The sequence below is a fragment of the Desmodus rotundus genome, chromosome 9 (assembly GCF_022682495.2).
Source record: "Desmodus rotundus isolate HL8 chromosome 9, HLdesRot8A.1, whole genome shotgun sequence".
Lineage (NCBI taxonomy): Eukaryota > Metazoa > Chordata > Mammalia > Chiroptera > Phyllostomidae > Desmodus > Desmodus rotundus.
The window spans coordinates 36,987,285-37,000,331 of NC_071395.1; the positions used below are offsets into that span (position 1 = coordinate 36,987,285).

At 57.0% G+C, this 13,047-nt stretch overlaps 1 protein-coding gene across 1 annotated transcript; it reads left to right on the forward strand.

The window, feature by feature from the left end:
• The first annotated feature begins 4,057 nt into the window (after window positions 1-4,057).
• Window positions 4,058-10,259, forward strand: WDR18 (WD repeat domain 18). Its single transcript, XM_024569003.3, has 10 exons — window positions 4,058-4,273; window positions 5,171-5,281; window positions 6,644-6,777; window positions 7,079-7,220; window positions 7,743-7,886; window positions 8,100-8,164; window positions 8,262-8,386; window positions 8,608-8,774; window positions 9,691-9,759; window positions 9,913-10,259. The coding sequence occupies exons 1-10, from the start codon at window positions 4,064-4,066 to the stop codon at window positions 10,042-10,044; spliced, it is 1,299 nt and encodes a 432-aa protein (XP_024424771.1). The 5' UTR covers window positions 4,058-4,063; the 3' UTR covers window positions 10,045-10,259.
• Window positions 10,260-13,047: the final 2,788 nt, after the last annotated feature.

The window sequence follows — 13,047 nt, forward strand, 5'->3', positions numbered from 1 at the left end:
CCCTGTCCGGGTCCAGGTAGCAGAAGGCACAGGGGCTAATTCAGGTGTCCTCTAGTGGGGACCGTGCCCCCAGGGGATACTGGGCGATGTCTGGGGACATCTGTGGTTGTCACAACTGGGGGTGCTCCTGTCACCAAGTGGGTGAGGCCAAGGATGCTGCTCAACACCCCAGAGTGCCCAGGATGGCCCCACCCAAGAGTGACCTGGCCTCAGTGTCAGAGGTCTGAGAGGGAGACCCTGACTGAGCCAGCTCTGAGAGGTAGCTCCCTCCCCCTCAGTGTCACCCTCTTGGTCCCCCAACCCTCTAGCTTAGACCTCCTGCTCTCCTGGGTTCTGATGCCCCTGTTACTCCTGAGTTGCCTGACTCACACCCCCAGGGTGTGTCATCCCTCCTTGCTGACATCATTTTGGTTCTCTAAGGAGACCGCCCTGGGCATGCCTCTCTTCACCCTGCTCCCCAAGCCTTCCCCTGTGGTTTGGTTCACACTTTAACATTTTGTCTTCCAGTACAATGTAGCCCCAAAGAAACCAGACCAAGGGGCGATTGGTCCCTTGGGCTACGGTTGCCAACCCCAGGCTCAGCCCAGATAAAGGGAAACCCTGGTTTTCAGCCTTGAAAACCCAAACCTGACAACTAGCATGCAGCATGCAAGGTGTTGAGTGGAAGAGATTTCCTGGGGTGTCCCTCACATCACCCACACCCAGGGGATGTAACAGGCTCAAGGTCGGTATGGCTGGATAGTGAACAAGCCCCTCCTCCTGCCACCTGGCTCCCCTGCCACTAGCTCCTGCATGTGGCTGGCCTGGGCCTGTGCCTCCTGCCTGGGTCAGCCCTGAAGGCTGGGTAGGAATCAGGAAAATCAACCCCCTCCTGTGGCAGCCAGTTGGTTCCCAGAAGCCTCCCCCCCCCCCCCCCCGGCCCATTTCATCCAGCATTTTACATCCATACCAGAGATCGAGCAGCTACATTTCCATGGGCCTGGGGAACCTGGAATGGACAGGTCAATCCACCTGCCTCTCTGAGCCCCGTGCCCGCCAGGGGCATAAAGGAAAAGTTTGGGGTTTTTTTAAGGCCCTTTTTTTGCCAACTGGATGGGCCAGTCTAGCATCTTTATTCCTCTGCTAAAGACACCCAAAGAAGGACTGGGGTCCCTGAGGTCACACAGCCCCTGGAGGCACACGACTGCAGCACCTCTCCCTACCTCCTCAAGCCAGGGCACCTCCTGGCTTCCTGCTCTGCTTGTTAGGAGGCAGGGAAACTCCCAGGAGGTGAAACTCAAAACTAGGCCTGATTAGTGGAGCTAATCAAGAGAGGCAGACCAAGGAGGTTGGGGTGGGGGTGGGGGGTTGAAAGGATGCCTGAAAAAGATGGTTGTCCCCCGAGTCAGGGAGTCCTCCGTTATCCTTATACCATTAGTGCACACCGTGGGGGCTGCTGGGTTTGTTCAAGCACCCCCCACTCCCTCGGGTGGGCAGGGAGTAAGGTGGCTGGGCTCCCAGAAAGGAGGTGTCTGGTTTGGTTCATCTGTGTACCAGTGCCTGCAAACAGGAGGTGCTCAGTAAATGTGTAGGAATAAAGAATGCAAGAATCCTGGGTTTAGACCTAGTGGGATTATGCAGGCCTCTGTACCTCAGTTTCCCCAAGCCTAGTTGCTGCTCTCGCCCCACCACCACCAGGGCCTCCCAGCCTTGGATTTGGGAGGCAGTGCCTGTCTGGCACCAAGGAGGTCTGGTGACTGGGTGGTCTGGAGGCCCCCAAAGTGTGGCTTTTGTCCTGCTCTTCTGACACAACTGGTCTGTCCTCATTCCGGGAACTGGGCTGGGGGTGGGGTGACCTCTGACCTGACAGCAGCCTGGCCTACTGGGTCCCCAGGGAAGGGAGGAGGGGAGGGAGGGAGGGAGAGGCCTATGAGGGGGCCTGAGTGCAATCCAGCAGCCCTGTCTTGAGGCCCTGCCTGGGCCTGTTCCTGCCTAAACATCCACCATCAGAGCCCCTTATCCCTCTTGGCACAATTGGTCCCTGCAAACCACACCTGCTGGGCCCACCCCGGTGTCCGGAGTTCAGAAACTTCCAGGCCAGACTTCCCAGGATGAGGACACAGACCCCATAGCTCTGAGAAACCCCTGCTTTGTACATGGGACAACAGGCCCAGAGCTGTGTAATGACTTGCCCCAGGGCTCAGAAGTGCCAGCTTCAAGCCCTGACTTGGTGTTTACAATGGTCACTTTGCCCGCCCCCCCCCCCCCGCCCCGGTTCTGCAGAGGGCTGGACTTCAGGTATCAAAGAAAGACTTGTTTTGGGAAAAGTCTAAAAGATTTCATTGAGCCCTGGCCCTAGCTCAGCTGGTTAGAGCGTAATCCCAATACACCAAGGTTGCCCGGTCAATCCCTGGTCAGGGCACATACAAGAAGCCACTGATGAATGAATACGTGAAAACAAATCAGTGTTTTGCTCTCCCCCCCCACCACCAAAAAAAATTTCTTGCTTGTTTTGGTGTTTGAAAAGTGTACATTAGCATTCAAGGTGTCTCATTTCAGTTATTCACACTACAAGCATTTGAAGAACCTGGGGCATCATCTGGGTCTGGTGGCAGAAATCAGAAACATCTGGTTCTAGTTGCAATCTGTCTTGGGACTAGGTGGTTCCTGCCTCAGTTTCCCCATTTAGCAGGTTCTGGGGGTTGGGACCTAGCTCTCCCCAACTTACAAAAGTCCTCCCTCCCCCAGGATAAAATTAAATCCAGGCTCCCCACTGCCCACAAGTCCCTGAATGGACCAGTGCCCCCTCTAGGGTCTGGCCACAGGGCCTTGGCACTACTTCTGCCCATCTTTCTCTTCAAGTCATTAGTACCCTGCTCAAAGGATACCTCTTCCGGGAAGTCCCTCCTCCAGACCTTCCATCCCCGTTGCGGTTTTGCACTGTGGCCCCAGGACTGGGAACGGCCCCACAGCCCGCCTCCCTGTCGGTGGCTCCCGACTGCCACCTGGTGGCCGGGGCTGGGGCTGCGGATCCTCACGCTCTGGGCTCCACTTTCAGCGGCTTGGGGGCGGTGCTCTGGACGGTGTGGCAGGCACCCCGCATCGGGCACCCTCGGTGTTGCTTGTGGACACACCGCCCAGGACAGACAAGTCTCCCCGGCTGGAGACTTCGACTTTTAAGTGATTTCTCCCCTTTCAAAGGTTGGCAATTAATTCCACATTTTAAAGTGCACTATTTTCCCCTGACCGGTAGGCAGGTGGTTAGAGCCTGTCCCCCATAGGCCCAGGGTGAGGGCTCCATCCCAGTCAGGGTACGTACAAGTAAACAATGAATGTATAAATAAGTGGAACAACAAAGCAATGTTTCTCTCCCTCCCTCCTCCTCTCTCTAAAGTCAATAAATAAAAATTAAATAAAGTACATTGTTTTTAGACGTGTCCAGAACAGCAGCTGACATTGTTTTTAGATGTGGCCAGGACAGCAGCTGTGACCTTCAGTTAGGCGCCCTCGACTTGTTTGGCTTGCACCAAGTTTATGAAATAAAAATGTGTATTTTGTGGCCCCCAAGAGGGTCTATGGGGAGGCTGACGGTGGATCCGTGAGTATGACTTAATTACATCGCATTGAGTGCTAACTGGATATGTAATGTCAGGCACGTAGTCTGCATTTCATACCTGTGAGGTCGGTACTTCATTATTCGAATATTAAAAAAAAAAAAGTCTGAGAGTTTGAGTCACTTCGCCAAAAGCGCCGAGCTTAAATAGCTAAGCTAGACTTCCAGGCTCTGAAGCTAACTGCTCGCAGAAGACTCTGGGCCTTGATTTATATTCCATACAGTTTTGCAAGAGTCCTCCTTCCAAGACTTTTGACCAGACCGCTCGCCCCTTGAAGCTCAGCAGAGCCGAGGGGAGGGTGGGAGGGAGGACTTAAATTCACCAGGAACCCGGCTCCTCAAGGTGGGTGCGCACTAGCCGGCCGGCCAGCCCCTCCGGGGGCGGGGCAATCTGAGTGTCGCTCTAGCCCGCACGGCGCAACCTCCCAGGTGTCCCTGGTGATGACGCATTTCCGGGGCGGTGGGGGTAAGATGGCGGCGCCCATGGAGGTGGCCGTGTGTACTGACTCTTCTGCCCAGTTGTGGAGCTGCGTCGTGTGGGAGCTGCACTCGGGTGCTAACCTGCTCACGTACCGCGGCGGCCAGGCAGGGCCCCATGGCCTGGCGCTGCTCAATGGCGAGTACCTGCTGGCGGCGCAGCTAGGCAAGAACTACATCAGCGCCTGGGAGCTGCAGCGGAAGGTACGGCGGTACACGCCCGAGACTAGGGCACGTGCGGGGCGCGCCCGAAACTGGGGTTAATGGAGGCTGCACACGCCCTAACCTGGGGTGAAGAAGTCTCAGTTAGGATGCTCTGCGCGCCCTGGGGCGGGCTTGGGGGAAGCGGGTCCCTGAGACAGCCGGCCAGGAGCTTGAGCACATGAAGAGGTGTGAAGATAGCGGGCAGCTAAAGGGAGCTGTGCGTAAAGGGGCGCGAAATTTAAAGGGAGAGTTTGCAGTTGGGGTTCCATGGGTCTCGTAGGCTTGAAAGGTGAAGGTCTGAGGCCTGGTGAACCCCTTGAAAGGGTAGTTCAGGAGACTTTCATTTTTCAAAAAAAGACACTATCTTTTCTCATTATAGTCCATAGTATCTCCTCTTAAGCATCCCCAAAATGCGGCTCCTGCAGCTGCTTGCAGCCCCTTTCTGCCAGCCGACAACTTTTGGGGCAAGCTCTGTGCTCTGGCTTTGCCTGGTGTGGGCCATACTGAACTTATGTTTTCCCATTTTAGAGATTTGGAAACTGAGGCTTAGGGTCGCAGGTGGGATCTTAAAGAAGCAAGATTAGGGAACGAGCCCCTGGCCTTTGGGCTCTCTAGCCCCACCGCCCTCTGTGCCTCACCCATCCCCACCCCCACCCCCAGGCCCATAGGAACACCATGCCGCTTTTATCCAAGGATTTGCAGGTCTATACCCCTAACCTGCAAATCCTGGGATGGAACAAACACTTCTTTGCTGAACTGTGAATTTGCTCAAACCACTCCTGTTCCCACTCTTTCTGGTTTTCTCAGATTTACCAGCTGCTTGCCCCCACCCACTCCTCCCTGCCCTCTGGCTCTTGAGTTCTGCATGAAGCTCAGAGGCTTCTTATGTTCCTCTAGGACCAGCTGCAGCAGAAGATCATGTGCCCTGGGCCTGTCACCTGTCTGACCACGTCACCCAATGGCCTTTACATGCTGGCGGGGATTGCAGAGAGCATATACCTGTGGGAGGTGAGCATCAGAGCCAGGGTCAGGGATCTGTGGAACACTGAATTAGACCTATCAACAGTTAGTTGTTTGAAGGGAGACTCCCCTCACTTCCTGCACAGACAGTGTAGGATTTGGGGACGGGAGGTGGGTATAACTACCTCAGCCCTTTCTGACCTTACCCTTAACCCGAAAAACAGGTTTGGCAAGGGAAAACTGAGCCCTCTGTGGGATGGGAGGGGCTTTGTTATCTCACCCTGGGAGCTTTAAATCTTAGTTCTGATTTTGAAACAAGGAAGCAGTTAGTTGTTCAGGCACAAGACGGGAAACTGGGCCGGGTGGTGGGGGGGGGGGGGGGGCACTTCTCAGATTGCCTATCATGGTAGAAATCCTTGCCCTGATTACTGTCAGCCTGGTGCAGGGGGCGTGGTAGAAACCAGTGGCCTTCAGCCTGATGGGAGCATCTTAGGGGTCGTCCCTCCTTGATGAGGTACACTCGTGGCACTTTTGGCTTGGCGGGTGGGGTTGCTTGCTGTCTGGCTTTGGCTTCCTCATTCTCTTGGAGAATTCCTGATGGGTGTGAGCTTTGACCAGGAGAGGGCGCCACACAAGGGCAACCGCTTTCAGCCAGGGCTGGACTTACTGCCATAGCTGCCACTGTTGACCTTTCCCCCTTGCTCTCTGAGTGGGTGGGAGAGGCTAGAAATCCTTAGAGAGGGGCTCCAGGGTGAACAAGTCTATGTCTGTCCAAGTTTCCCCCTTGTTAGATTTGGGGCCACCTTACTCTACCTCACCTGAACTAATTATACCTGCAAAGCTTTTATGTTTAAGTAAGGTCACAGGTTCTAGGGATTAGGACAAATGTATTGTGGGGGACACAGTTTAACCTACAGTATCATCTGTGTTCTCCTCCTCCCATGCCACGGCCCTTCCCAGGTGTTGTGTTCCGGGCTCATCCCCGCCACCAGGCCCCTCCCTCTTCAGTAGACTAGTCTGCTCAGCTTTCTGCTGGTTTGGGTCTCCCTTTCCCCAGGTTTCACAGCAAGAGGTACCCCCACCCCCAGTCCCTTCTGCTAGACCAAGTGGCATGGCTTCATTGAAAGCCCCTCACAGCCAGTCTGGAAGGCTGTGACTTCTTGCTGTGACGGAATCACCATGAGGAGCCACCTGCTGCTGGTCGTGGGTCCAGCTGCTCCTGAACAGACCCGCTCCCTCACCAGCCTTGGCGCACTCACCCATGCTTGCCCTGGGGGCTTCAGTCACACCACCTGTCTCCCTGGGCCCCGGCAGGTTCTCTCTTCAGTGCACCCCTGTGACCTGGCAGCTGGGGGCCAGGCACTGCACCTCGTTTCCTGACCTGACCCATGTGCACCCTGCTTTCCCCAGGTGTCCACAGGGAACCTCCTGGTCATCCTGAGCCGCCACTACCAGGACATCGCCTGCTTGCGGTTCACAGGGGACAGCAGCCACTTCCTCTCAGGTGGCAAGGACTGCCTGGTGCTGGTGTGGAGCCTGTGCAGGTAGCACCCTGACCCTCGCGGGCCTGCACCCAGACTATAGCTTCAGCCAGGTGAGGCTTCAGCACAGAGGGCAAGGGAGCCTGCTCTGCAGGAGGCCATGCTGAAGTCCTGGGGCAGGAAAGGGTGGGATCTGGGGCCTGCAAGTTGGTGGGCTGGTGTGAGGAGGACCAGGGTGACTGGTTTGTCCAGGAACCAAAGGGAGCCACCTGAGAATATTCTGCCAGCGGGATGGACCCAGTGGCCACATGGGGGTGGGGGGCATCAGGGTGCAGCCCTCCCCCTGAATCCACTTCTCCTGCAGTGTGCTCCAGGGGGATTCCTCCAGGACCCCAGCCCCCCGGCATGTCTGGTCCCGCCACACCCTTCCCATCACAGACCTGCACTGTGGCTTTGGGGGGCCCCTAGCCAGGGTGGCCACAGCCTCGCTAGACCAGACAGTGAAGGTAGGATGGACCACCTGCCCTCCCCCAGTGGATCTGTGAGTTGGGCTTGGGTGGCTGGCGGGTTCTTGGATGTGAGTCAGTGAGACCTGCTCCCCCAGGCTGGCGGTTCCAGACAGCTCTTAATCCCCTAGTGCTTCTGGCCACAAGGACATCCAGAGGGCAGACGGTCCAGGCCTCTGTTGGCTCAGAAATTCCCAATTGGCCACCCGCGCCTGATGGCTCCCTGGCCAAGCTTCAGGGATTTGTGGGCTCCTAGCCCTTGGGTCTTTGTCCTTGGTGGTGGGGGATGCAGAATCCAGGATTGACAGCTAAAATGGGGTGGTGAGGGGTCCTGGGCAAGAGAACGTAGCTCTGTCTCGGGGAGTGTCCCAAGTGCCCCAGCCCCAAGAACCCCAAGTGATAGCTCCTGTCCATGGGGTCCGGGTCTCCCAGGCAGGCTGTCTGGCTCTTAGGCAAGCACCCCTGCAGCACTGGGACCCCAGTATGTGTGGACCCCCCATCCCATACCCTGCTTGCCCCTAGCTGTGGGAGATCTCCTCAGGGGAGCTGCTGCTCTCCGTGCTCTTTGACGTGGGCATTATGGCTGTGACCATGGACCTGGCTGAGCATCACATGTTCTGCGGTGGCAGTGAAGGCTCCATCTTCCAGGTCGATCTCTGCACCTGGGTGAGTGGTGGGTGCCTGGGCCCATGGTTGGAGGCTCAGGGGACAGTGGGACATGGAGGGTTCATCCTCCAAAGGCCCTAGAACCATCCATCTCCCCTGATCCAGGTCCTCGAGCTGAGCCAGCTCTGCCCCGCCCATCACCTCAATGCCCTGGGGCCCCCTGTCTGAGGCACAGTTGTGTCCCTCTGTTTACTGGCCCCTCTGCCTCCACAGCCTGGACAGAGAGAGAAGAGCTTCCAGCCAGAACAGGACAGTGGGAAGGTGTTCAAAGGCCACAGGTGCGGGGCCAGACTGGCAGCTGGGGAGGGGCCCTGTTCTCGTGCTCCTGGGGTCTGGGATCATTTGCACCACCCTTTCTCAGATCTGTGTCCCCAGGAACCAGGTGACCTGCTTGTCAGTGTCTACTGATGGCAGCGTGCTGCTCTCTGGCTCACATGACGAGACCGTGCGCCTCTGGGACATCCAGAGCAAGCAGTGCATCAGGACAGTGACCCTCAAAGGTGGGCCTGGGGGCACAAGACCAAGAGCTTGTAAGTTGTGTGGCTTTGCCTGTTTGGCTACACCGCAGCCACTTGGCCAGGTGCTGGGAGGTTGGACCGGCAAGAGAAAAGTAGGTGGGGCACCCCTGGACAGGTGGGCAGGTTCGAGGAGTGGAGGGTGTGGGAGCCATGGCCCAGGCCTGGCCAAGGTGGCTCCTGACCAGCTGCCTGCCCTGCTGCAGGCCCTGTGACCAATGCCTTCATTATGCTGGCTCCGGTCAGCATGCTGAGCTCCGACTTCAGGCCCAGCCTGCCCTTGCCACACTTCAACAAACACCTGCTGGGCGCTGAGCATGGGGACGAGCAGCACCGTGGGGGCCTGACACTGCGCCTGGGCCTCCACCAGCAGGTACTTGCTGCAACAGGTCACCTGCCCTGGCTCGACCTCTGCACCTTGGCTCTGAATTCCCTCTGGGTCTGGGTCCTGGCCAGAGTCCCTTAGAGGGCCCTCAACGCATGCCCTCAGTGAGGAGGCTCCTCTGACCACATGGCTGAGCCCAGCCTGGTGGCCAGCAACTGACCTCAGAAAGCGCCTTCCACAGTAGAAGCAGGCCACAGTAGAATGCAGACCAGCGTGCATTCCCAAACAAGCAAACAAGCATGAGCAAAGGCTCTGTGTCCAGTACTTTCTCTAGCAGGGCAGTAGGCAGCACTCTCTTTCCTGGTACTCTCCAGGGACTGCCCTCCAAGGGTCTGCCTGTACTTAGCAGGCCCTGGCATTGCCACTGTGGCTGTGCTCCTTCTGCCTCTGCCCACTATTTCCGTGCCCTGGACTCACACAAGCTCCAGAGGGGTGTCCAGGCCCCTCACTCAGACATCATGATGGATGTCAGGCCCAAGTGCCTGCCTGTCTGCCAGCCAAGGACAGCATGCCTAGACTGCACCTAGCAGGAGGCGGGATGGACCCAGTGGCCACGACCTCTCCGCTGAGGCGGTGTCCATCCATCTAGATGGGCAGGCAGGTACTACCCTCCTGCTGGCTGGTTCTTTCCTGGAGCCTTCTTGACCCTGGTTTCTGCATATCCCCCAAAGTCTGGCTCCAAACCCACATTTGTGGTGTGACCTTGAGTGTCCCCATCCCTGTGCCTTGTTGGGCACAGTCCTGCAGCAGGAAACAGATGTGAGGAGGCTGGTCACATTGCTTCCTGCCAGGTGTGGGGTTAAAGACACAGCCTCCCACAGAGATATCACCTCCCTCTCCACTGGGGTGATGTGAGCAGCGTGGGTGAGCCCTGAGGTCACTGAGGCAGCCCCTTCCTTTGCAGGGCTCAGAGCCCAGCTACCTGGAGCGAGCAGAGCAGCTGCACAGGGTCATGTGCAGCACTATGGAAAAGGTAGGTGGGGCTGTGGAGAAGGGCAAGGCTGAGGTAGGTGGGGCAGCACCCTGGGGGGAAGGTGGGGTTGACGGCTGTTAATTGGGGAGGAGATCAGTCCCCCTCTGTGGGATGTAAGAGGTTCCTCCGCCCTGAGGCCCCACTTCTCCCCAGAATGTGCTGGGTGGCCAGGACCAGCTTCGAATCCGAATCACGGAATTAGAAGATGAGGTGCAGAACCTGCGCAAGATTAATCGTGACCTGTTTGACTTCTCCACCCGCATGATCACCCGGCCTGCCAAGTGAGTGCGGGGACCCAGACCACCACCCACGGACAGGCCTGCAGGGCTGCCCTCCCTGGGGCTGCTGGGCCGACACCCCTGGACCACTGCACTGTCCCCAGCTCCCCTTCCCCTGGACTGTTACCTGCATGAAGGGTCGTTTTGTCTCTGATGATCCACTGGTGTCCGTTGTGTCCAGTTGGTGCTGTTCAGTTTTTAACAAAAAGACCTAAAATCCTGTCCTCCTCAGTCCTTCGTGTGTGCAGAGGGCTATTCCAGGACTCACGCTGGGCTTTGGGACCCTCGACACAGGCCATCAGGTCCCACCTGAAAATCCAGTGCTGAGAATCCTTGATTCTCAGATTGTTCTGATGATCACTTGTCACCCCGGGGCCTTTGCGTGACCTTGAAGGCCCAGCCTCCCTTGATGGGAGGGGACTGGGGGAGGCAGCCTCAGCTGCAGGCTGAGGTCACCACAGGTGGTGGTGATTTAGGGAGAGCGGTGTGGTCACACTGGTCACATCCTAATGACCACCAAGGGTCCCCCTAACCTTAGTTGAGGCAAGGGCTGGGGTAGCAGCCAGTTCTGGGCTAGGGTTCCCTGGAGGGACAGGTGGCCAGGGCCACTTGACCTGAATGTTTTTGTCAGTGTCAAGGGCCCAAGGGAGGCCAGGTGTCTCCACTGCCTTGGGGACACTGCCAGGCCAGTCATCATCTGGAGGCCAGCCCAGAAATGTGGGCCCCAAGACTGCCCTCGGAACCTTCCAGAAAGCTAACCACCACTGACAGTCCTGCTTAATGATCCTGAAAACCCACATAATTTATCAGGTGTCATCATAACTGAAGCTGCGAGCCAGCAGCCAGCACTGAGTTCCTGCTTTTAGGCTAATTGGACTTCTCTGTCCCTGGGGCTCTCTGTCCTCGCAAGCAGGTGGCCCAGCCACACACTGCAGCAGGGTACCCGGGAATGGGACTGGGCCACCCTCCCCCCTCCCCTGCCCAGGGAGTTTGGACAGGATGATACTTGGACTGTCCAGTCTGTGCCAGGAAGGGGGTCCACCTTGACTGATAGGGGCTACATCATAGTCCCACACTCACACAGTGGGGTCTGTAGCAGCCAGGCAGCAAAGCTGGGGGCATGGAACTTGTTCTGCAGAGGTTCCAGGAGGTGGAGGTGGGGCTTAAAGATGGGTTCAGACTTCCTGAGGGTACCTCATCTGCCAGGGCTGAGACCCTCTGGTCCTGCTCCTGATCAGGCCATCTCTGCCTGGCCACATGAACCACCAGCCCTCCGTGCCCTCTGCTGTTGGCTCCGTAGGAGACTTGGACCTAGTTCTGATCTTGATGCTGCTGTCCACGTCTGCGTCTGGTCAGGCCCAGACAGGGCTGGCAGGTTGCCACGTGCTGACAGTCCCAGCCTCCAGCTGACAGCTTCCTTTGGGTCTGGATTTTTCCCTGAGTTGGGGGTGCTGTTCCCGCCGTCCCTCACCACGCATGTATTTCCAGGGCCAGAGCCCCCCCCCACATACACACCATACCGAACCTTCAACTGCTGGAGCACCCTGGGCGGAGAAGGCAGGGTCCCCACCCCCTGGGGCTGTCCCCATATTCTGACTTGGGCCTGATGGGTTGTGGTGCCTACCCACCCTGTAGCTTCTCACACCCTGGGAGGGGGAACATTAACAGCAGGCGGCCTTTATAATAACTGTCCGTGCCACCTGTCCAGTGCATCCGTGGAAGGTTGCCCCTCTGCAGGCCACTGTGGGGGTGCCTAGAGGAAGGGGGTTGGTTGGCCACCCTACCACACACCTTTCAGACGACGGAAGTGTTGAGGGTGGAGCTGACCTCTCATCCTGCCTGAAATCACCGCATGGCCTTGGATAAGCCATATCTGGCTCCAACAGTTTCCTTATCTGTTAAAGAAGTATTCTCCTGTGCTTGCAGAGCCTGCAAGGGACCTTGGGGAGCTTGTACCCAGCTAGTGTGACAGGTGCATAGCACATAGTAAATGGTGCTCTTGGCTATCCGGTCTATGCGGATTGCTGTACACACTTCCTCAGCACAACTGACCCTGAATCCCAGGCCATCGTTGCCAGAGGGGACATGCTGACAGCATCTAGTGTTCACTGGCAACCTCGGTGTGCTGGCAGAGCTGATGTGAACTGCAGTGAGACGCCACTTCACACCCTCCAGGACTGCTGTTCTTTCAAAACCAAGTGTCCACGAATAGGCGGAGAGACCACCCTTGTGCGCGGTGGGTGGGGCAGCTGCTGTGGCAAATAGTCTAGTGGTTCCTAAAAAAATGAAAGTCTGCCGCATGACCCTGCAGTCCCACTTGCAGGTGAACGGACACCCCAAAGACCTGAGAGCAGGAACTCAAGATTTGTACGCCCATGGCCACAACAGCTGGAAGGTGGGAGTGACCTGTGTCCATCAGCGGACGCATGGGTAAACTCTGAGGTCCACCCAGGTGGTGGCTACTGATTATTCAGACTGTGAAGGGAAGGACACGCTGCGCTGGCCGGGTGTCAGCCGGAGCATCATCCTGGTGCACCGAAGGCTTGTAGGTTTGATTCCCGGTCAGGGCACACACCTAGTTACAGGTGCCATCCCCAGTCGGGGCCTGTATGGAGGCCACCAATTGATTTTTCTCACATAGATGTTTTTCTCTCTCTAAGATCAAACATATCCCTATAAATAAGTAAAATCAAATATATCCGCCCTGACTGGTGTGGCTCAGTGGGCTGGGCGTCCTCCCCAAAACTGAAAGCTCGCCTGTTTGATTCCCAGTCAGGGCACATGCCTGGGTTGCTGGCCAGGTCCCCAGTAGGGGGCACGTGAGGCAATCAGTGTTTCCCTCCCTTCCCCTCTCTTTACAAATAAAATACATATTTTTTAAAAGTCAAAACATCCTGGCGGGGGGGGGGAGGGGAAAAGAAAAGTCAAACATCCTTGGATGAGGATTTTTTTTTAAGGAAGGACATTCTGTCTGACGCCTGCTGCACCGTAGATGAACCCTGAGGACGTG